This window comes from Mesoplodon bidens, assembly GCF_964165515.1.
Source record: "Mesoplodon bidens genome assembly, chromosome: 4".
Taxonomy (NCBI): Eukaryota; Metazoa; Chordata; class Mammalia; order Artiodactyla; family Ziphiidae; genus Mesoplodon; species Mesoplodon bidens.
The window spans coordinates 79,793,111-79,817,964 of NC_138160.1; the positions used below are offsets into that span (position 1 = coordinate 79,793,111).

The 24,854-nt window shown below is 37.6% G+C and overlaps 1 protein-coding gene across 2 annotated transcripts in view; it reads left to right on the forward strand.

The window, feature by feature from the left end:
* LNPEP (leucyl and cystinyl aminopeptidase) overlaps positions 1–24,854 on the forward strand; it is a 108,436-nt gene that overhangs the window by 36,874 nt on the left and 46,708 nt on the right. For both annotated transcript variants that reach the window (XM_081231840.1, XM_081231839.1), the window contains exons 2-5: positions 10,501–11,341; positions 15,795–15,933; positions 17,259–17,390; positions 24,672–24,792. In XM_081231840.1, coding sequence (XP_081087966.1) covers positions 10,501–11,341; positions 15,795–15,933; positions 17,259–17,390; positions 24,672–24,792 — 1,233 coding nt within the window. The remainder of the gene's footprint in view (positions 1–10,500; positions 11,342–15,794; positions 15,934–17,258; positions 17,391–24,671; positions 24,793–24,854) is intronic.

The window sequence follows — 24,854 nt, forward strand, 5'->3', positions numbered from 1 at the left end:
CCATCTCCACCAGTATGTGGAAACTTTTCCTCCTTCACAGCTCCCACTCCGAGGTGCAGGTCCCGTCCCTATTCTTTTGTCTCTGTTGTTGCCTTTTTCTTTTGCCCTACCCAGGTACATGGGCAGTTCCTTGCCTTTTGGGAAGTCTGAGGTCTTCTGCCAGCGTTCAGTAGATGTTCTGTAGGAGTTGCTCCACATGTAGATGTATTTCTGATGTATTTGTGGGCAGGAAGGTGATCTCCATGTCTTACTCCTCCACCATCTTGAATGTATTAAACCTTTTTCTAATACAGGTATTTAAAGCAGTAAATTTCTATTTTTGATATCTTGCATTTTTATTATTTGTTTCAAATATTTTCTAAATGCCTTGTGGTTTATTTTTGACTCATGGATTATTTAGAAGTGTATTTTCTATTTTCCAAATACCTAGAGATTGTCTAGATTCACTATTACTGGTTTTTAATTGTTTCCATTGTGGTCAGAGAACATAGTCTCTAAAAAGACTGTTTCAGTCTTTTGAAGTTTATTGAGATTTATGGCCCAACATATGGTCCATCTTGGTGAATGATCCATATGTATTCTGTAGTTGTTTGGCGTAATGTTCTTTAAATGTCAGTTAGGCCAAATTGGTTGATAGGATCTTTCATACATTCTATGGCTGTACTTTTTTGTTGTCTACTATCAATTATGAAGAGAAAGATGATAAAATCTCCAGTTATGGTTGTAGATGTTTCTATTTTTCTCCATATATTCTATGGCTGTACTTTTTTGTTGCCTACTTGTACTTTTTTGTTGTCTGCTATCAATTATGAAGAGAAAGATGATAAAGTCTTCAGTTATGGTTGTGGATGTTTCTATTTCTCTCTTGAGTTTTGCCATTTTCTCTTTATGAATTTTGAAGCTTTATTATTGTATACATACATATTTAAGAATGGTGTCTTATCCTGATGAATTTCTCCTTTTATCATTGTAAAATTTCATTCTACTTTGTTAACCTATTTGTGTCTTTAAATTTTAAATTTGTCTCTATAGACAGCGTATAGTTGAATCTTGCTTTTTTTTGTTAATACAATATGACAGTCTGTGCCCTTTAGTTGGAATGTTTAATCCACTTACAGTTCATGAAATTATTTATGTGGTTGGGTTTAAGTCTACCGTTTCACCATTGTTTTCATTTGTCCCTTTTGTTTTTGTTTCTTTCTCTTCTAATACCTTCTTTTGGGGTTAATTGAGTATTTTTTTAATATTTCCTTTTATTTACACTATTGGTTTCATACCTATGCATGTATTAAATTACTTTTTCATTGATTATTCTAGGGCTAATAATATGTAACCTTAACTTTTTAAAGTCTGTTTATAGTCAGAATTGTACCACTTCACATTTTACACCTGACCTTTCTCACTTCCTGCTTCACAGCTCCTACTCCTCAGTTGACACGTCCATTTTTCCTTCTCGATTCACAAATATAATTTAATACAATTCTTATTCACCCTCTCCATTTTTCATGCTCTTGTTACCATACCTTTTATTTCTATGTATGTTAAAAACTGCTCACATGTTATTCTTGTTTTATGCAGATAGTTTTAAAACATAGTCTTTAAAAGAAATTTAAGAAGAATAAAAATATAAACTTTTATTTTTTAATAACTTATTCATCATTTTTTGGTATCTTTCTGTCCTTCCTGAAGATCTGAGTTTCCATATGGTATCATTTCCCTCCAGCTTGAAGAAACTTTTTTATAATTTCTTGTAGTGCACATCTGCTTGAGAAGAACTTTGTCAGCTTTCATTTTATTTGAAGGTACGTTTATCTTGTTTTTGAAGGATTTTTCACTAGATATAGTATTCTGAATGGACAATTTGTTTTCTTCTAGCCCCTTAAAAATCTATCATCTTCTGGTCTCCATTGTTGTGATGAGAAGTTAACATTCTTTGAATTATTTTTCTCCTGTATGTAACATATTGTTTTCGGGCTCCTTTAAAGATTTTCTCTTTATCTTTAATTTTCAGTAGTTTAACCATGATGAAGCTAGATATGATTTTCTTTGTATTTATTGTCTTGGAGTTTGATCAGCTTTTAAGTTTGGGATCTGGTAAATAGTGTTTTCATCAAACAGTAAGATTTTAACTATTATTTCTTCAGATATTTTTTCTACTTTATTCTCATGGTCTTCTTCTGGGGTTCCTATTACATATGTGTTAGACCATCTGATATTGTCCCACAAATCTCTGATGCTGTTTTCATTTTTCTTCAACTCTTTTTTTTTCTCTTTATTCCTCAAATTGGTAATTGAGAGTGATCTGTCAAGTTCATAGACTCTTTCTTCTGCTATGTCCAATCCAGTATTAAGTCTCTTCAATGACTTGTTCATCTTAGTTATTGAACCTTTCAGTCCTAGAAGTTCCATTTTTTTCTCCCATTTGGTTCTTTTTTCTAGTTTTGATTTTTCTGCTGAGATTCCCATCTGTTCATATATTCTCCTCTGTTGTTGTTTACAAACACATTTTTCCTTTACTTTTTGAGACATGTTTATAATAGCTGCTTTAAAGTCTTTACCTACTTTAGATACTGTATTTTTAAAAAATTGCTCTGTAGAGTGTTGATTTTTGTTTTAGTAGGCAGTTTAGTTCCTGGCTGATATCTTGTGTAGGCTTGGCTTTATATTTTGCTATGGCAGATCTGTGGAAAACCAAGGTTTTTTCTCAGGCTCCTTTAACCTAGCAAGACTCATCATCCATATTCTGTTTCTACTGTGGATTTTTATTAGGGCTTGGTTTTAGACTTTGTTAGTGTGGATCGAGAGTAGGCCTTACTCTGGGTGTGTCTTTACTCCTAAAGCGAAGCCTTTCTAGTGTCTCACGCTCAGAGTGTTAATGAGTTCTCTTTGTTCGGACTGGGTTAGACTGCCAGTGTTTCCCTTAAGCTACTTGACCTCTTGTATTTCTATTCCATATTAACCTTAATACAGCCACTCTTTTGTAAGCCTTACGTAATTATGTGTCCTGCATTGGTTAAGGACTCTCAGGAGACCCTTATACAAACTTCTGTGGTCCCCCCTCTGTACAGCTCCCTCCTCTGCAGTGCCCTGTCTCTGCCTCCCAGCCCTGCTCTGCTTGGACTCCAGCTCACTGTACTACAGTTAGGAATATGTCCCAAGGCAGAAAACCAAGCAAATGTGGGCTCACGCTTTCCTTCTCTCAGAGGTCACATTCTTGCTCTGTCTGTTGGTGGGTACCTGAAAATAGTTGCATCATTTTGTCCAGTTTAATAGTTGTTTATGAGAGGAGGGAAAGTCTGGTACCAATTACTCTGTCATACTGGAAGTGGAAGTCTCCCACAGCATTTTTATATGTATTGAAGTGAACTTTAGGGTAGCTTGAAAGGGAAAAATAAATCTTAGTCTTTCTTAGAACCAAACAGGTAAAGTGAGCTTATGGTGCTCATGAACTGAATCATTTCTCTCTGATCGTCCCACCTCCCACCCCCAATTGTCCATTCACTTCTCTTCTCTCTTCACAAAGGAGACAAGGGGGGTGAGGGGAATGGAAGAGAGAGGGACCTTACTTGGATCCTGCATCCTGGGCTATGACCTTGGGCCTGTCAACTGGAAAATTAAATGAGGTTTGTGAAAACGCACTGTTATTAGTGGCAAAAGTAAGAATGTATGCAGGACTTTCTGTGTTTGTATTTTATGACACTGCTTATACTTTGAGGTGTAAGCAAACAGGATGTGTCAGAGAAAGGAACTACAGTACTTAAAACTTCTTCCAAAGTTATTCAGTGTTAATGACTGCCCTTCAGATCCTGGTGAGAAAATGATATATCTAAACTTGTAACTTATTAAAGTGGGCCTTGTGGTTAATAGGGAGAGGTTTTCTTTGATTGTGGTCTGTGGGTTGGGTAATGTTTTGCCAGATAGGACTTGTATAGAAAAATCACTTTTTTGTTATAAATTCTAGTCTTTCTCTTTTCTTTTTCAGCTTAAACTTCTTTAAAATAAAGCCCCTTTTTGATGGAAAAGGATTGCTCATTAGAAAAATAGTTACTTTATTGGATAATTAGCCATCCCTTTAGAAATTTAATGAAGTTTCCATTTGGAAATGGTCTAGAAGATATAAATGCTGTCTCACACATGGAGCTTTTAGTTCTATACAAATATGTCTTAAGGGCCTCAGAAGAAGAGTAGTCCTTTATTCTTAGGGCCTAGTTTGAATATAGCAAGTTGCTATAGTATACCTAATTGAATATACCAATTCTTGTATCTGCCCAAGAAGGCTTATTTAGATTAGGCTTATTCTTTAAAGTTGTTTTGGTTTGTTGATTTGAAAATACATCCCATTTCATTTCATTTTCTCAGAAAATGTGATAGCAGTTTAAAGGGACTACTGTCTGTGGGAAGTTTGCTCCTTTTATTCGAATCGTTCACTATGTTGTTTGCCATAGCTTTACTTTTTGTCCCCTTTTCTAAACTGAACCCCTCATTTAAGCACTTACTCTCTTGCCAATGCCCTCTGTGCATTTTCCCTTTAGCTTCTCATCACGTCCTCCCTACATGTTTAACCCTGGATTAACCATCTGCTTTCTCTCTCTTTTTAAATTTTCATTTAAAAAATTTTTTAATTATGGTAAAATACTACATATAATACGCTTTCTCTTCTTTTAGACCTGGGCTGGTAAGCACTCTAAAGACATTTATAGAGACTGGAGGTATGACAAATTCAGGTGGGCTTACTGAACTTCCAGGCATGCTTTGTCCCTGGGTCGCCCCTGCTTGGTCCTCTCCCATAGCATCTGTTTTTTATTTTTCTCCTCAAGCCTCCTATGCCTTCTCCACAACTGCCTTGGCTCTGGGCAGATGGCCTTGCCACCTCTGTCACAGAGAACATGGAGGCTCTCTGCTGTTTGCACCCTCAGCTTTGCGTGCTCCTGTGTATCCACACTTCTTCCCTAAACTCCACCCCCTGTCCTCCAGGCCTGGAGGAGGAGAGTGCCCAGCTCCCATCGAAGTTAGTCTCTCTACTGGAGTTCTTGATGTCTTCCTAGCCCTCTGGAATATTCCTCCAGCATTTCCCCTTGTCTGCTCCACCTTCACATTTTGTTGTTCTTTGCTTTTCCTTCCTCACAAAAATACACCTTAAGTTATTTCCATCTTAGACACAAACAAAAACAAAAGGATTTAACACTTCTCTATGCCGTATTTTCTTTTAGTTTGACCCTATGTTTTCTCGTGGTACACAGCTGTGTACCGTGGAAGAATTGTCTGTAGCACTTGCCTTGCCTTGTTAACTTCGCATTCTTTCTTTGGGCCACCGAAGTCAGGCTTCTGCTCTCACTGCTCCACTGAAAGTACCTCATAAAAGTCACTGATTCTCTGGTTGCCAAATCGAGTGGCCTCTCTCAGCTTCATTGTACTTGACCTTTCTTTTTTTTTTTTGGCCACACCCCATGGCATGCAAGACCTTAGTTCCCCAACCAGGGATCGAACCCGTGCCCCCTGCACTGGGAGCGTGGAGTCTTAACCCCACTGGACCACCAGGGAAGTCCCCTGTACGTGACCTTTCTAAGACATTTAACACCAACCACTTCCTTCTTCATGAAATTCTTCCTTTGCTTCTACTGTCCTGATTTTCCTGCCTCTGGTACATTCTTCTTCTCCTTTGCTGCCCCTCTTAAATGGTGATGTTTCCTGACTCTTACTTCCCTTTCAGTAGTCTCATCTATCTGCATGATTTTAATTATCATGTATATGCAGCTGATTCTGAAATCAGAATTTTCCACCCAGATGCCTCTTTTGAGTCCAGGCCCACATAACATAATCCTTATAACAGTCCTACAAAATAGTATTGTTTTCCATATGTATAGGTGAGGAAACTGAACCTAAGGGATGTTTGTTAACCAGTTTGAGATCAAGCAGTCAGTGGAAGAGCCAGGATTTGAACCTCTTGTCTAAAGTTAGGCTTTTAACTCTAAAGTATGCTATTAATCACACATCTCCATCTGGCTCTCTGACAGATAAATATGTCATGTCCCATACCAAATGCCATCCCACAACTCCATTCTCAGTCCCCCACCACCACACACACACACACAAAACTAAGAGGGAGAATATGAAACCTGTATTCTCATCTCAGTGAGTGGCATTCCTTCTTCCAGTTATCCAAGCCAGAATGTCATAGGGAATTGAATAGACTTCCCTCTGTCTCCATCCTACAGGCCTGTCCAGCCCAACAGAACATCAGTTCCTGTGTATTCTCACTCTTTAACATAACTTGTACTCATTCCCTCCTTTTCACTTCCACTGCTACTGTAATAGTTGTTAACTTTATATCCACCTGGATTGCCGTAATAGTGACAATCCAGCCCATTGCTTCTCATGTTATCTGAGCTGAAGAATCAAGGTTCCTTGTTTTTTTGTTGCAGAAATTTTGTAGCATATAAAAAAATGAGGGCCTCCCTGGTGGCGCAGTGGTTGAGAGTCCGCCTGCCGATGCAGGGGATACGGGTTCGTGCCCCGGTCTGGGAGGATCCCATATGCCGCGGAGCGGCTGGGCCCGTGAGCCATGGCCGCTGGGCCTGCGCGTCCGGAGCCTGTGCTCCGCAACGGGAGAGGCCACAGCAGTGAGAGGCCCGCATACCGCAAAAAGAAAAAAAAAAAAAAAATGAATCATTGGAAAACTGAAATAAAAAAAGACATGTAAAATATAAGCTCCATTTTTAAAATTACTAAATTCGATAGATATAACATTACTGTCAGTTAGCTATAACAGTTTTTAAATACCAATTTTCTGTGTGTATCCTGTAGCAGACGGGTAACAAACAGTTTGTTGATTGGCACTGGTCCACAGACAACATCAAGGAGCACCCGTTCACGGTATCTGATGAAAAGAAATATCTTCAGTCTTCTTAGATTATAACCACATGGGCCTATGTTATTTAAAACCGAAATATTTCAACTAGGACGTTCTTTGTTTGGGGCTTATAGATAGCTTGTATATGTGGATTTAAGAGGTTTTAGAAAATTTCCTGTTTCTTTAGGATCCCTTCTTTCAATACAAATAAATCCCTTTAGAACAAGGGGTAGTCATGCGTTACATTAAAATTTTAATGCTGAGATCAAAGTGTACTCACTTAAGAATCCAAAGCAAGATTTCTTAAATAGACTTGAAGTACAGTCTTCATGGGCTACCTGTAATAAAAGTGTTTTCCCTTGGTTTGATGTATTTAACTTGATATGATTGTACACACATACAAAAGTTTGCTTCTAATTTTTTGCAGTAAAAATACAGCAGATGGGTTGATGTGTTCCATTTACGAAAGATTAAAATTCTGCATAGGTATTAACCTGATTGGGTGATAAATAATTAAATTAAGTTATCTGGGTATTGCCAGGCATCTGACTAAGACCTGGTCAAAAGATTTGGAAATTAATGAAGTGCAGACAGGAGATGCTAAAATGGTCAGACTGCAGAATACCCCTTGGCTTTAAACAGGGCATGGCTGAGAAATCAAAGACAGAAAAGCAAAGTTCTAAAGGGGTGTAATTCAGGTATGGGGATGCTGTAAATATTAAGCTGAGATTATGCCTACAGTTAGTTTAGAAATTTATTACATAAAACTGCTCAGACCCCATAGTTGTCTACTTCAGGCATCAGGTCTGATAAAGAACAGAACACATGGGCAAATACCTAAGAGAACATAATCTTCCCATATGAGGTAAAAAAGTCAGAAAGGCCTTTTAGACATTGTAAAGTGAAAAAGCAAATTAAGTAACCTAATCTGCATTACTGTACCAGGTACTTAAAACTACCACAGAAAATTTCTAACCACTGAGAGTTCATTAATAATTAAAAAAATTTTTTTGAGTTCAATTACAGCAGTATTTGCTCTGTTAATGAAATGAATGAGTCTCAAACACAATTAACTATCAAAACAAAACAAAATTATGTCACAAGAAGTTGGGGCACTGTAGGAAGTTTAGGAGATTAAATTCCCAAAGCAGAATGTTATAACTGTCACCCTTCTTACATTTCTAGACAAGTCACAGGAGATGGGTAGACGGCAGATTGCTGAACCCACACACCTGGAAAGTGATTAAAAGTTTTTTTCAGAGAAAACTTTTAAAGCAGCATAGCTTTTAAAAATTTGGGGCTGGAGAGGAGGTAGGAAAAGGCAACCTCATTGGAGTCTCTGTTCTCCCCAAAGCTAAAAGGAGTGAGATGAAGTGAAAAGAAAATGTATTTTTGAAAGGTAATAAAGAAAAAGGAAGAAACAAAAAGAAAATAACTTTTTAAATTTACACTGTAGCAAGTTAAGATGAGTTATGGGATAACAAGTGTTCACCAGGTGGACTGGGGTGGGAGAAATGATGACATTGCAGGCAAAGGGAACAGACAGGAAAACAGAAGTGGAGCATGGCATAGAAGAGCAGCCTGTCTTGTCTCAGATGAGCGAGCAGTTGGGATGGCCAGAGTACACGCAAGGATGCAAAGTCCAATGCTGCCCGGGATCTGACCATGGAGAAGGCTTAGACCAGTGCTTCTCAAACTTATGTGCACATAAATCTCCTGAGGATTTGTTAAAATTCAGATTAAGGGAAGGGACTTGAGAGTCTGCTCTTATAAATAGTTGCTGTGTGATGTAGATGCTCTGGTTCGCAGACCACATTTGGAGTAGTAAGACACTAAACTTTATCCTGATGTTTATTGGTACTTGGTTTCATGTATTATGAGTTGCCCCTCTTTAGTTAGTACTTATGAGTAGCACTAAACACATGGCATTTATGTCAAGCTAGATATTAAGGAATTTTATGTAAGTTTTGCCTTGCTGATGGTGAAATAATACTCGAAGCAAATTCATTGCCAAATACAAAAGAAATAAATAGGTGCAAGCTGTCATCCCTTGAGCTAGTTGAGTAGGGAGATGCAATATAATAATGGAAAGAATCTAAAATTTGGGATCAGAGTTTTAGACCTGAGCTCTAGTATCAGTTTTGTGACTAAATAACTGTCACTTTGTGAAGGTAAATTAACTCCTATTTCTGTTTTTGGCTTGTTTGTTTTCTTATGTCTGAAATAGTATAATACTTGCCATTTTATAGAATTATTGTGAGGATTAGAAATGATATGTATAAAGTACCTTGTAGGGAAAGGTTAATGGGGGTTTCATTGATCAAACTTTCAATCTAGCCCTAGGAATTATTTATCTGTATGCTATTATTTACTCCTCTACTTTTTGAGTCTTTTTTTTTTTTCTTAGTGATTCTTGGCAAGTTGGAGAGTGCAGCTTTTTTGTGTGGTTTTAAAAGTTCCCACCACTACCCAACCCCAGGATCCACTTACACTTATGGTGTATTATGTGGTTGTTACAGAGGGGAATCTCTTGTACTTCTAAGTGCTCTGGAAGCATGAAAAGACAGGTTGGATTGTAGTTTTATCTGATTTTTATAGTTCTTTCGTCTTTTTAAAAATTATTTCTTTTCTTTTTTTTTAATAAATTTATTTATTTATTTTTGGCTACATTGGGTCTTTTGTTGCTGCGTGTAGGCTTTCTCTTGTTGTGGCGAGCGGGAGCTACTGTTTGTTGCAGTGCCCAGGCTTCTCATTGCGGTGGCTTCTCCTGTTGCGGAGCACAGGCTCTAGGTGCGCGGGCTGCAGTAGTTGTGGCACACGGGCTCAGAAGTTGTGGCCCGCGGGCTCTAGAGCACAGGCTCAGTAGTTGTGGCTCATGGGCTTGGTTGCTCCATGGCATTTGGGATCTTCCCAGACCAGGGCTCGAACCCATGTGTCCTGCATTGGCAGGTGGATTCTTAACCACTGCACCACCAGGGAAGTCCTAAAAATTATTTCTTGATTATGGAAATTTCCTATATAATTTGACCCTTGCAGTTTGCTGTGGAACAGAAACATCCCTCTTCCAAGGGGAAATAAGTAATCCAGCCTGTTGCTTACCCATCATTCAAGCTATGAATGGGCATTCCAGCTGTGGTCCTCCCTAGGGAGAATGGGACTCAGAGAGGAGACCCACAAAGGCCGTAGAAGCAGGTTTGAGCCTTTTAAGCAGGAATTCTGGGGATTCTGGTACCTAGACTGCAGAAGAGGGACATGGGCTATGGATGGGCATTCTTTGATCTTACTGACTCCTCACCCAGCTGGGGACATGCACAGCTAGAGGCGGGCAAAAGCAGGGCCCTCTAAAGCTCAGGACAAGGGCCCAGGTTGTTGGGCAGGAGTGTATTAAGGAAATCAGTATTTAATCTCAACTGCCTTTTTTGATACTAGCCTGTTTGTTTAGCTTTCTTATTTTAAGACTGTGATATGCTCTTATCTATGCTTGAGTTTTTAATGGATGATACAAGAGTATTATAAACATTTAATTCAGCACCTCTGAGATGGAAATAAGTCTTAGTTATTTAAAAAAAATCCTTAGATTAAACGTGGTATTATGAGCTTTTTTTTTTTTTCTAACTCTGTGCCTGGTCCTTATGTTTTGGTTTTTTTAGATCGGCTTCAGCTCCCCAGGAATATGATTGAAAACAGCATGTTTGAGGAAGAACCAGATGTGGTGGATTTAGCCAAAGAACCTTGTTTACATCCTCTAGAGCCTGATGAGGTGGAATATGAGCCCCGGGGTTCACGACTGCTGGTGCGGGGTCTTGGTGAGCATGAGATGGATGAGGACGAAGAGGATTATGAGTCATCCGCAAAGCTGCTGGGCATGTCCTTCATGAACAGGAGCTCGGGCCTTCGAAACAGTGCAGCCGGCTACAGGCAGAGCTCAGATGGGACTTGTTCAGTACCGTCTGCGAGGACCATGGTGGTCTGTGCTTTTGTCATTGTGGTTGCTGTTTCTGTAATCATGGTGATTTATCTACTGCCCAGATGTACCTTTACCAAAGAAGGCTGCCATAAAAAAAACCAATCAATGGGATTAATTCAGCCAATTGCAACTAATGGGAAGTTGTTTCCATGGGCACAAATCAGGCTTCCCACTGCCATTATGCCAGTACACTATGAACTTAACCTACACCCAAACCTAACCTCGATGACATTCAGGGGCTCTGTGATGATTTCACTTCAGGCTCTTCAGGCCACATGGAACATAGTTCTTCACAGCACAGGCCATAATATTTCAAGAGTGACCTTTATGTCAGCAGTTTCAAGCCAAGAAAAACAAGTTGATGTCCTGGAATATCCATTTCATGAACAAATCGCCATTGTTGCCCCCGAGGCCCTTCTTGAAGGACACAATTATACCTTGAAGATAGAGTATTCGGCAAATATATCTAGTTCTTACTGTGGGTTTTATGGCATCTCCTACACAGATGAAAGTAATGAGAAAAAGTATGTAGCCCTCTTAAATGATTCTGCTTCTTTGCTCTCTGATGACTTCTGCAATGTGGATCCCTTTGCCCACACTAGAGACATTAACTGCAATTTTTTTTTTTAATTTAAGAGGTTAGGTGAAAAATAGTAGAATGGTGATTTGGAAGAGTATACTCTTTCTCTCTTAGTCAAAGCCTTGAGTATGTATCATATATATGATATGTCACGGTGGGGCTGGGGGCATGCTGATGGAAGGAAATGGACAAGGATTATATCAGTTACATTCTCTAACACAAACACTTAAGTTATCTTGAGCTTTTCATATCTTATAAGATGAATCTAGTTTTCTATCACCTTCAAGGTCTCCATGTGAACCAAATATAGAAGAATACAGGTTATTCTTTCAGTCTTAGTTTTCTATTGTGTGGAACTTTTAGGAGGTGCTTACTGAGATGGAGAAAGAAAGCATGAAGAAGTGTTGTATACTTATATATGTAATTTTTAGTATCTTTGCTGTTTTTTGTTTTTTTAATGCCATTCTGTTTTGGATTTCTGATGGAAAAGTAAAAAAAAAAGAAATCTTGGAGAGATTCATTTTTAAAAAGCGACTTAAAATTATTCAGCTCTCCATTTAAACCATATATTTTGTTCTTTAATCTTAGTATTCATAGATGTACTTTGAATTTCTGGAAAGATGCAGTGCACAGTTGCATACAGACTATTCTTAAGTAGCAGTAATGTCACTTCTCTTACGTGTACAAAGTCCTTGTCAGATCTGCTTAGTGCATTGGAGCATTCTCTCATGTTCCTTTGCAAACCAGTATGTGAATTACCATTGATGGCCATTTGGCTAATGTATGTTGGTATATTGAGAAAAATAGAAATGAATATTTTAAATCTGTCTTAAGTTTTTTGATCCTTCTTAACTAGAGAAAGAGACAAAGCAAGATCTATAGTCCTATTCAGATAAGTAATTTTTCTCTTTCCCCTTAGCGTAATACTTTTAAAATAAATGGCATGCTGGCTCTTGCCATGAGATCTGACATGAAAAGCAAATTTATAATTGCAGGGATAGCTTGGGGCTTCTCGGCTTTACTTCTCCTATAATCTCCATCATCTCTAGGAATTATAGGATATACATAAAAACAGTGTTCTTAGTATGCAATCAGACCTTTACGACAAATACCCTAGTCACCTCTTCCAATCAGATTATTGCCCTCGGATCCTCTTGGGCCTGCCTGAATGTAGTGGGAAGAGTCAATGTTGTGTGGCAGAGCGAGGTGGTTTTGGACAGGGTCACTTGTTGACCCTTTTGCTGTGGGCTGGATTGAGTCGTGGAAAATGCTAGAAAAATGGAAGACATTCTTTTTTTTTTTTTTCACACACACACACACACACACACACACTATATTTTATTTTTACAGGAGATCAATAAACTGACACCAAACATTGTAAATGGACGACCACAACAAAAGCAACAATGATTGCAATTACCAAACACGAAACACACTCATACTATGGGAAGACATTCTTAAAATTATGAAATAGAGTATTTTTTTAAATAGTACTTTAAAATTTGTGAAACTCTACTATTACAAAAAATATATAAATCCATTAACCTACCTGGTTCCATAAAATGGATGCCCCACATGATTGTATATCTTGATGCAAGATAGAAGTTTAGAAGATTATTTATACCTTTCAAGAGGTCTGAAAACTAATTCAAAACAAGTAGATAAAGTAATTAAGTATTTATACCTCTCAAGAGGCCTGAAAACTGTAATTCAAAACAAGTAGTTAAAGTAATTAAGGGATATATTTCCTATTGATTGGAAAATCAAAGTAAATGTAAATGTCAAACGTACTGACACTGCTTGTGGTAAAGGAACTTTACCTGTGTCATCTAAGAAGTGGAGATGGTCAGTAAGCTTGCAGTTAAGTCTAGAAGTTATTGACCATAGATGTAAGGTTCTAGATAACAAACTGATACTAAAAAACTAGCAAAGGAATTTAGGCTGGAGATGTGTTTTATTTCTTTGTCCTTCAACCTCTCAGTGTCTTTTTCTCGAACTCTTGATTCATCTTCTTCACTGGACCCCTGACCTCTAATCTTACTACAGCTTTCCCCCTCCTCTTTCCCCCATCTTCCACACTGCTGCCAGACTATTTCTAGAAGTACAGACCTGACCATGTTGGTCTTTGGTTTATGATCCTTCAGCAGTTCCTCATTTTTAACAAGATTTAGTTCAATTTCTTTCAAGATCTGGGCCGTTTTTTCTCTCACAGCCCTCACCTGCCTTAATGAACTTCATGTGCACTTTCCAGTGATAATGGCAGCCCATATTTACTTGAGAACTGAAGTGCTAGAAACTGTTGCAAGCATTTTATATGTTTAGTCTTTCATCTTGTCAAACTCACTAAGAGGTGGAAATTATATTTTATTCACTTTACAGATGAGGAAGCAGGGGCACATGAAGTAATTCATTCAGCATCTTATGGCTAGCAAGTAGCAGAGGGGAACTCAAACCCAAAGTCATTTTAACTACAAAGACCACATTCTTAACCACTGTGGTGCACTGCCTCCTTAGTTTTCACCTCTTTACCCATTGTTATCACCAGTGCTTAGAATTCTCTTACTGACCCTCAGCTAATTCATAACTGTCTTCAGTGCTCCTGGAGGTGGTGCTCAAACTGCAACTAGTATTTCTGAAGGTAAATGCAGTCACTAATGAAAGAACAAGCTTTGAGGTATTCAGCTTAGATAGAATAGATTATAAGTATCATCAAGCAGCAGCCTTTTCAAAGGGACTTCTATGTAAGATAGTTCTTATTGCATCTCTTTTAACAATAATTTAAGATCTTATTTGTCTTAGAACATTATAATCCAGTTTTTATCCAAAATCATGGTCCAAGTAGACTCTCATATGAATAATATGGATGTCATCAAACTTATCCCTTGGTCCCTTGTGGCCCTCCTCCAAAATCTTCAGTTAACTGGGTAAGAATTTGGGAGTTGGGTGAAGAAATGGAAAGTTCGAAACATATTTTTAAATTGTTTCACATATGTTGATTGCTGTCGTTCTTGCAGTTTACCCTAACAAACAGTTATTTGGGCAAATCCTTACTAGGACAGAAGCACAGTAATTCTAAGCGTGAAGGAAGAGTTATGACTATCCAGCATTTATAATAGACATCTGTGTAGGAATTTATGGCATACAAGTGGTTGTTACTATGAATAGTCTTATTCGATTCTAGCAAAAACCCTAAATGTTTGGTAGGGGGTCCTACCTTGATCCTAGTTTAACAAATAAGGAAATGAGATGTAGATCACTGATTTGCTGAAGTCATGTGGCTGGTAAGTTGCAGAGTTTGGGTCTTCTGACTCTAAATCTTACACTCTTTTCTACTTGCCTTTTTTTTTTTTAAACATCTTTATTGGAGTATAATTGCTTTACATTGTTGTGTTAGTTGCTGCTGTATAGTAAAGTGAATCAGCTATACGTACATCCCCATATCCCCTCCCTCTTCCGTCTCCCTCCCACACTCCCTATCCCACCCTTCTAGGTGGACTAAGTCCTAAGCAAGCGAGGCAATCATGTCCACAGTGGTGGTTATCTATGTACCATATTGACTGGTAGCTGATATGTGCACACCAGGGCCACACGTGTCCTGATTTCTTATGACCATGTTTGTATGATTTTCCAAATGCAGATCTATTTTATTCTTCTGCTTAACTAAAAGTCTGCATTTCTCCTCTTTTTATGCTTTTCTCCCAACCTTTAATTGAGGACTTATAGTTAAATTCTCAAGTGTTGTTGCTGTAGGAGAGGAGGAAAATTTTTGATTCATTTCTGAAGAGAGTAAAGAACAACAGCATACTATAGGACACCTAGTTTTTTCAGTCCTCATGAAAGTGCAGGTTGTGAGTGTGAGGTTTAGTGTTATGAAGGCACAGTCTGTACAGAGAATAATGGCAATGGATGACAATCTTTTATAGTGATCTTTCATCAGAAACCTTTTTAAGACCTCAGTGGCCAGCTATAGCCTATCTTTGTGGCTTCATCTCCAGCCACCTTGGACACCCACCCCCAGTCCCTGAATATGCACTGCTCAGTCCTTCCTTGTGCTTCCTACTCTTTCTAGGCTGCACTGTCTTCCTTTCTCTACCTTTTCAAATATTCCTCATTTTTAAAGGCCCTTTTCATATTTTGTCACCAGTTTCCTTACACTGTCTCTACCACTAGGCAGACTTTGTTTCCTACCCTTTGTTTCCACTGCTTTGTTCGCACTATTAGGACATGATTCGCAGCCTGATAAGTTTCTACTGTATAACCTCTGCCTCTCCCAGTTGATTGAGAATCCTTTAATGTCTGGGCTTGTATGATATTTATCTTAGTATCCCTAGAACTTGGCAAGGTGCCTTGAATAGTAGGTACTCAATAACTATTGGATGGATTTGCATTTGTTTTAGGTACTTTGCAGCAACTCAGTTTGAACCCTTGGCAGCAAGATCTGCTTTTCCTTGTTTTGATGAACCAGCATTTAAAGCCACATTTATCATCAGGATCATAAGAGATGAGCAATACACTGCTTTATCAAATATGCCTAAGGTACTGTTCTATTCCTTGAATGTAAAATCTTTGAGTAGGTCTCTTTCTTTGTATTGAATACTTGAATTCTTCTTTGCCATACTGTTGAGAATGATTAAAATCATATACATTCTTATTCTTTCTTAAAATGCTTAAATAAAAGTAAAATATGTATTGGAATCAATTGGGAAGTCAGCCTGAGAAGCACTTAAGGAAAGAGAAAGACTGTATGTGGAAGGAATGGGCAGGAAATGTGAAGTCTGTGCTATTGTACTAAAGTTCTGCAAATATTAATACTGTGAACTACTAAAGAGCACAGTGATATTTTCAAAGACATGGTGAATTTACTATTCTAAACAGTGATATTTGGTAGTGTTGAATCATGATTGACCTTGGTGTTTTACTGGTTACTGAGAAATCGAGATGGTAACATGGAGGTTGAACAACAAGAACATGGACATGTTTCTTGGCTGTGAGCTCTGCATGGAAGTAGTGGGGGTGAAATCAGGCAGAATTGTTTTTATGCTAAACAGAACTTAGGGGTGGGTCCTTTTGTTACACCTGAGAGCTGTGTGCAGCCGATAGGAACCTCTCAGAAGCCATGTGACTGGGGAGGAGGAGCAGCCACATCTAACAGACTATGAGTCAGCCCTTGAGTCAAGGAGAGGACATGGTCTGTCCTTCGACAAGGACATCACTTCAGCAGCTCTACTCCTAGCCATACTCTTCACCTTAATCTTTCTATAAGGGAGGTCAAATGCTTACTTGCCTAGTAACCCAAAACATATTTTAAATTCACGGTTGGAAAATCCTGCAAGGTTGCCCGCCTTCCCTCATCTTGTGTCTACTGCAGACTTTTCTAGTGACTTATCACCGTTAATCCCACTAAGCCTTCTTGTGGTCATCAACACGGTCCTTTACGAAGCCATTTCAGATCATTTGGAGGGATTAACCAGCTGTAGCTCATTCTTGTGTGAATGTATTTGTAGCAGTAGAATGGAGTACTCCTAGGTCATAAGGAAGGATTTTTGGTTTTGATGGTGTTTTAAAGGGGAGAAACAGAGCCACTGCTACTTACTGTTTCTAACTTACATTTATTTAAAGCCATTGTTTGAGACTAGGAACTTCTTAAGGATTTTTACTGTACTCAGTATGTCCTCATGATGAAGAATGGTAGAACAGACTGAGACTGAGGGCCGTGTTGTTTGGAAACTTGTGCTGAGAGATTAAAATATGCCTGCATCTTCACTACTTATTTCCTATTTGAATCTTCAGTTTCCCAGTTTATATGTCACTGTCATTTATTCTCATAGTTACAGAACTGTCATTTTCCCCATTGCTTGTAGAAGTCATCAGTCATTATGGAAGATGGACTTGTACAGGATGAGTTTTCTGAGAGTGTGAAGATGAGCACTTACCTGGTTGCTTTCATTGTGGGGGAGTTGAAGAATCTGAGTCAGGACATAAATGGAACCCTGGTATGTATGTTGTTGTGGTAATTGTCTTGAAAACCTATATTCACAGGAGGTTGAGAGGAATCCTTTCATGATATCTGGTAAATGCTTTATGAAGGAAAACAATCTTTTGGTTCACAGCTCTGACATTTTATACCAGCCGTGTTACTTTTTACTTAGTTGTTATTTACTGTTATTATTTGAATACCTAAAAAATCAATAATTTTTAAGTTCCTTTAAATTTTACTTTTATAAGAGAATTTCAGTAAGACAATATATGTATAAGAAAGCCTCTAGAACTGTGCTGTATAATATGAAAACACAGAAAGACAATTTAATTAAATCAAGAAACAGTACATGAACAAAATGAAATGTTTAGCGGAGACATAGAAATCATAAAAAAAAAAAGAACCAAACAGAAATTCTGGGTCTGAAAAATACAGTGAATGAAATGAAAAATGCAATACAGACCATCAGCAGCAGAATGGATCAAGCAAGAAAAAGAATTTGTGAGTTAGAAGACAGGAAATTTTATATTATCTGGTCAGGGAAGAACAAAGGTAAAAAGGATGAAAAAGAAGTGACACACACACACACACACAATGGAATGTTATTCAGCCATGAGAAAGAAAGAAGGAAATCTTGCCATTTGGGACAACATATATGGACCTTGAGGGCATTATGCTAAGTGAAATAAGTCAGACAGACAAAGACAAAGACTATGTGACCTCACTTAGGTGTGGAATCTAAAACTGAACTCATGGACTCATGGTTGCCAGGGCCTGAGGGGTGGGGGAGATGGAGAGATGTTGGTCAAAGGGTCCAAACTTCCAGGTATAAATAAGTTCTGGGGAGCTAATGTACAGCATGGTGATTATAGTTAACACTGTATTATATATTTGAAAGTTGCAAAGAGAGTTGCTTAAATGTTCTCACCATGCAAAAGAAATGGTAGTTATGTGAAGTGATGCAAGTGTTAACTCGTGCTACTGTGGTAATCATTTCACAATATATAAGTGTATCTAATGAACATGTTGTATACCTTAAACTTACATAATATTATATGTTAATTATATCACTAAAGCTGCAAAAATTAATTAAATTTAAAATTCACTTCCTTAGTCTCAGTAGCCACATTTCTAGCATTCTTGTGGCTAGTGGCTACCTTATTGGACATCAAAGATATTGAATATTTCCATCAATGCAGAACATTTTATTGGACAGCAGCAAATCTAGAAGATTGTGCAGGCTTAAAAGATAGCATAAAAATTTAATTAGAAGAAAAACTCCAAGTTGTAAAAGTCATTTGAATGCACCTTTTGAAAAAGCAAGTCCTGATTGAATTTTCTTCATCTTAAAGAGAGAAGATTGTTTAAATGTCTGGTATGTCTGTAATTTGTCAAGATTGACCCTTTGTTCTAATTAGGCTCCTCTGCTTTTCTTCGTCATTTGAATCTGTCTGTAAATGATTGTTTGATTGGATTTTATGCCTTAATTTCACTGTAAAGACCTTAAAAAGCTAATATCTTCACATACTAACAACATAGGAGAAAAGGGTCTTTTAAAGCTAAAAGTGATTATTTTTCTTGATAGAAATATGATGGAATTCTTTAATTTTTTTTCATATTTTTGATCCCCACCAGGGTATGTTTTCTACCCTTTGAACACATTCACTTGGATTTGGGCTTCCTTTCCAGACCAAAGAACTTTATTTTAATCACAGTGTATTTGGATCTTATTATTTGCTAATTAAGAGGGGCATACTCCTTCTGTTAGAAAAGATTATCATGTCTACTCCATTAACTCTAAGAGAGGAGGGGTGAGGTAAGGATTATCTGGCTCTTCATCAGCAATAACACTGCCATATGACCTTATGCTCAAAGGATGGAGACCTGTTCGTGTTCAAGGGTAATGTGGACTACATTAAGTAAGTGCTCACCTTTGGGTTTAAAAGAGTTTTTGGCAAGTCTAAACCAAAGAGTTTTTTGGAATCCTTTCGAAAGGATATTAAGACTGGTTTAATCCTGAAAAAAAATCAATTAATCTCTCTTCAAGTTTTGCACCCCAAATTTAGCCCTTGATGCAGATGTTGCAGCCTTTATAAAACCTAAAAGGTTCAATCTTAAATCAGGTTGCTTCTTCAAGAGCCAGCTGAGTACCACCCTCTCCTTGAAGCTTTTCATTCTTTCCCCAGCTGGGATTAATCATTCCCTCTGATATTTCATAGCACTTTAGTTACATCTCTGTTGTAGTTCTTATCACACTCTTTGATATAAAATCCCTAGCACTTTTTATTGTATCTCAAAATGTATGTAGTCTAGGCTTTTTATTTTCCCTCTCTCTCTTTCTCTCCCCCTCCATCCCTCTCTCATTCTTTCTTTCAGCAGCTATGCTGGCTTCTTACTGTCTGTAGGATTACATTCAAACTCATCATTCTGTGATATCCAAGGCCCTCATAAATTCGGTTATATTTCCAATTGCTCCAATGGAATTCTTTCATCTAGTCAGGCTGAATTATTCACTGCTCAGATATATACCTCATATATTATATTATATATATATATATATATATATATATATATCATATATATAACATATATATAACATATATGTATAACATATATATAAAACATATACATATATATATATATATTTTGTCCACAACAGTTGATCCTTGAAGAACACGAGTTTGAACTGCACAAGTCCACTTATTGCAGATTTTTTTCAATAGTAAATACTGCAGTACTACATGATCCGTAGTTTGAATCCTTAGATGCAGAAGACTGACTATAAGTTATACTCAGATTTTCAACTGCTCCGAGGGTTGTTGCCCCTAACCCCGTCATTGTTCAAGGGTCAACTGGAAAGAGAGAGAGACTGAAAGAGAGAGAGGAGTTTCAAGTGAATTTTTTTGCTTTTTATTTACATGTATTAGGAAGCAACATGGTTAAACATGGACTCTGGCATCTACCTCGGTTCAGATCTCTCCTATACAGCTTTCTACCTATGTGCCCTTGGGCAGACTGCTCTGTAATTCTCTAAACCTCACCTTCCACAACTCTAATACTATATTGTCTATATTACCCTGCTCTCTCAAGGATTAAGTTTTTTAAATTCCTGTAAAATCTTTGGTACCTGGCAGATAGTAATACACACGCAGAGAAACTCCCTTGTATGTATGTAAACTCCCTTGTATATATAAATATAAATATAAATAACCTTTATCATTTTTAATGCTACCCAGTAGTAAATGTATTTTGAAAAAATTACAAATAAACAACTGTTTTATTAACTTTCTCTTTTTATTAGGAAATGGGGAAGACTCTAGCATGTGTGGAGTTATACTCTGTGCAGGCAGTTGTCTTGAGCTCTCATTTATAAACATCTTTCTATTTTATAAACCAAATGAGGGGAAGGCATTAGCCTCATATTGCTGATGAAGAAACAGTGTACCAGAGAGGTTAAGTAATTGACCTAGATTGCATAGCCAGTGAATGATAGTCAGAATTCACTGTCTACCACAATATACTGCTTCTTACAACAAATGATGTAATTTCTGTAGGTATGGTGATCAGAAATTCAGACTTAGAGTCTAATAAAGGATTTTTGTTCCACTAAAATGTTGTAATCTCTAGGATATGTTCTATTTTGTCATATTTGACATTAGGCCTATTTCACAAGATTCAGGAATAAGGCAGTAGGGCTTTACTTATTAATGTCAGTCATAGTAAACAACTGAAAATGTCAAAGTTGACTGTGGATTATTACACGTGGCCTGTTCAGTGATAAAGATTACTATGTTGTCAAAGACCTAAAGAAAGAGAGAACATTTGTTTTATCATTTCTGTCCATTATTCAGTGTTCCTTAAACCTCTCTCTGCCTTCAGGGATGCCAGAATTACCTAGAAAATTCTAGGCTAGTTTTGAAATACACTTCATTAGTTTGTCTTGAGGTTTTTATTTTGTTGTTGCCATTGCCTGATTTCATTTTTACCATAACAGGTCTAATTTGTAGAATCAGAATCCATTGGTGGTTAGTCAGATGTGGACATCATGTCTGTTTAACATCCAAACAGAACCTTCAACACTATTATCCATGTGAAGTTATAATTTTAATTTATTCTTATTTAGTCAGGAACATGACTTAGCTCCACAAACAACATTTCCTCAAGTATCCTTCCACCAACTAGGGACATTATATGTAATTTATATCATTCTACTAAAGTCTCAAGTCCCATGTAATCAGTTATTCTGGATAGACTTCATTCTGGTGAGGTTTTTTTGTTTTTTGGGGTTTTTTTTAAGGAATTTATGCTTTTTGTATGTTCAGCTGTCTGTTTAGGAAAGCTGGTGTTTTTCAGGAAACTTAGTCTTGGAAGATTCCAATATTTTCTATCTTCATAAATCTTGCAGGCTGTCTTGTTGTTCTTTTGGGGGGATGAGGTTTGGTTCTGGTTTTGCTTTTATCTAGTTTTTGCTTCTTATTAAATTAAGGAGCAGAGCAAGTTAAACCTAACGAATCTGCTATTCCTCAGTCTTAACTCTTCTCTCTGAGAGCTGACTAGGGGACTTTTTTGTGTCTTTTATAAATCTCTCAGGTCTTAGCAAGAGATGTTGTAGGAAAAGTTTTAAGTGGTAAGCCTTAAGGCCTGAGCACCAGTTGACTTGCATTTAACAGTGTTTAGAGTGCTCTTACCAAGTGCAGGGTGCTGGTCAAAACTTCTTTGTTGAACTAGATTGCTTTCTTTGTTTATTTCTTACTGCTTCTGTTGCTCTTAAAACAAGCATGATAATAATTGTAATGACCTGACAATTCATCTCTAGTGAGAATTCACAGCACATTTTTTAAAGGAAGAGAAGTAGAAGGAAAGAGAAAATGCCAAACTACCTTTCTTCCTAGTCATTGTATTCCAGAAATGGGACTCGGTGGATCCTTTGGTCAGATTTCAGTTCCATGTGAACTTCTTTTTTCTCCCTTAAGTTTTCATCTAATGAAAGATGCTTTCGCATATAGTGATGGGAGTGGCCAAATGGTGTGTTTGGGAGAAGGATGTTTTGAGGAGGAACCTGGAGTATATGGGTGGTGTTTCTATTAGGACAGCATCTTCTAGATGGTTACATTGACTGGAACATAAAATATGTATGTGTGGAAAGAACAGGCAGAAATAATAAAGACTGGTCTCAAATTCCAAGTGATCTTGGTACAGTCATTTATAATGGTAGTTAGATTTAAGAATATATCAGGGCTTCTCTGGTGGCGCGGCGGTTGAGAGTCCGCCTGTTGATGCAGGGGACGGGGTTCGTTCCCCGGTCCGGGAGGATCCCACATGCCGCAGAGTGGCTGGGCCCGTGAGCCATGGCCGCTGGGCCTGCGCATCCGGAGCCTGTGCGCCGCGATGGGAGAGGCCACGGCAGTGAGGGGCCCGCGTACCGAAAAAAAAAAAAAAAGAATATGTCAGACTTCGTTGTGTGTGCTTGTGTGCTAACACTTTCACAGGGGGATTGATGCAGGAAGTGTGCTTGGTCCTTTGGCAGGTGGTGACTGAATTCAATAAGCTGTGGTCACAGTCCTGTACCAAGGGCTGCAGATGTTCGAGTGCTGGGCTGGTGAAGTACACTTGGCCACATGATGTGATATTAAATTCCTTCCATAGTTACTTTAGAAAGTAACGTATTTTAAATGGGCTAACTGAACTCCTAACACTTCATTCTTCCTGTCACCGTTGCCACAAATCTCTGCTCATACATATTTTACCCCATTTCTGATGGGATTCTATTTGTAGTAATGATAATAACTACTATTTATTGAACACTTTTTTTGTGTCAGGCACTATTCTAAGTTCTATACGTATTCATTTAATCCTGACAGCAACCCTGTGAGGATAGGAGCTACTTTTATCACCATTTTATAGATAAGGAGATTGAGGTTAACTAATTTCACACAACTAGCAGAGATTTGAACCTGGCAGTCTAACTACAGAGCTTGTGCATTTAATTTTGTTGTTCGTTTACTTAAAATTTTTTCTTTATATTTAATTTGTAATGCCATGTTACCTCCATGTTTTTTTGATCAATGCATATGTTCTATAGACTAAGGCCCCACATAAAGACAATTAAAGCTGAAATTTTGACCTCTGAGAAATTGTTGCCTGTTTTTCAGTGTTTTAATGAAAGACCAAAAATAATTTGGGGTTAGAGTTCACCAATGTATTTTTTCAAATGATGAATTATTCAGTAGGTCTCTATTTCCCACCTGCTGGGATCTTTATTTTGAGGTTTTTATCTTCTGCAGTGTCTTGTCCATAGCCCACTTTCCCAAGTTGAGTACAGAGGGATTTTTTCTTTCAGTCAATTGAAAAACAATAAATATTGCTTTTTAAAACCTGTTGCTTTTAATGTAATTGCTTAAATTTTGCCTTTGATACTTACTGATAAGACATTTATAGTTAGTTACATCATATGTGTTTAACTTATGCACTTAATCAGAAGAAGAGAGAAAGAATAACAATTTAAGTAATGTGGGCAACTGCATCTTCCCTGGAGCATGCGCCCTGAAGTGAGTGGGCTGTGTGGGCATGAATCCCAGTATCCGCTTACTTGGTTTTAGTTACCGTGTGCCACTCACTGAGTGTTTCACTCTGCTGGGTATGGTTATTTTTGATACAACATGGTCCTTAAAAACAAGCCAACAACAGCAAAAAAAAAAAAAAAAAGAAGCCGTTCCAAGGCTTCCAAGAAAAACTGGCTGTGCCATACTTACTGAGAGAGAATGTGTTGGTCTCTAATAGGTTTTCCCAGGGTAATTTCAACATTTCTGTCTTAGGTGTTTATGTTAGAACTAACTCCCTTGTAAGCTGTGACTTCTCTGTATTGAATGCCTGCTCGATGCCAGGCACTGTGATAGGTGCTAAAAGGATGAAAACTTAGTTTTGGCCTTCAAATAATTCACAGTTTGATAGCTCATAGACAAGGAAGGGCCGTTGTAGGTAATGGAGAGGAAGAGAAGAGTATCATAAAATTAAACAGGCAGATGCTTATAAATTGCTATGTGATATAAAATAGTTTATTTTGGATATCATGTTAACTTAAAACTTACTGATTGCTTTTTTTTTAACATTGTTGTATGTATGGAAATGACTTGCTAAATCCTATAGGGGTTAAAAGAACTATAAGTGAGAGTTGCTGTCCTGAAAAATCTCGTATACCTCTATGTAGTTCTCAGGTATGCTAATCTTGACAGTGTTCACCTGAATATCATGCCATTTTAATTGTACCTGTCTTTACATCATACCTGTTACCTTTTAGGTTTCTATATATGCTGTCCCAGAAAAGATTGGTCAAGCTCACCATGCCTTGGAAACAACTGTGAAGCTTCTTGAGTTTTATCAAAACTACTTTGAAATTCAATACCCACTAAAGAAACTGGGTAAGAATCAAACAGTGCCTCTGATTTTCATTATCATTATAACTGATTTATGTTGCAAATGT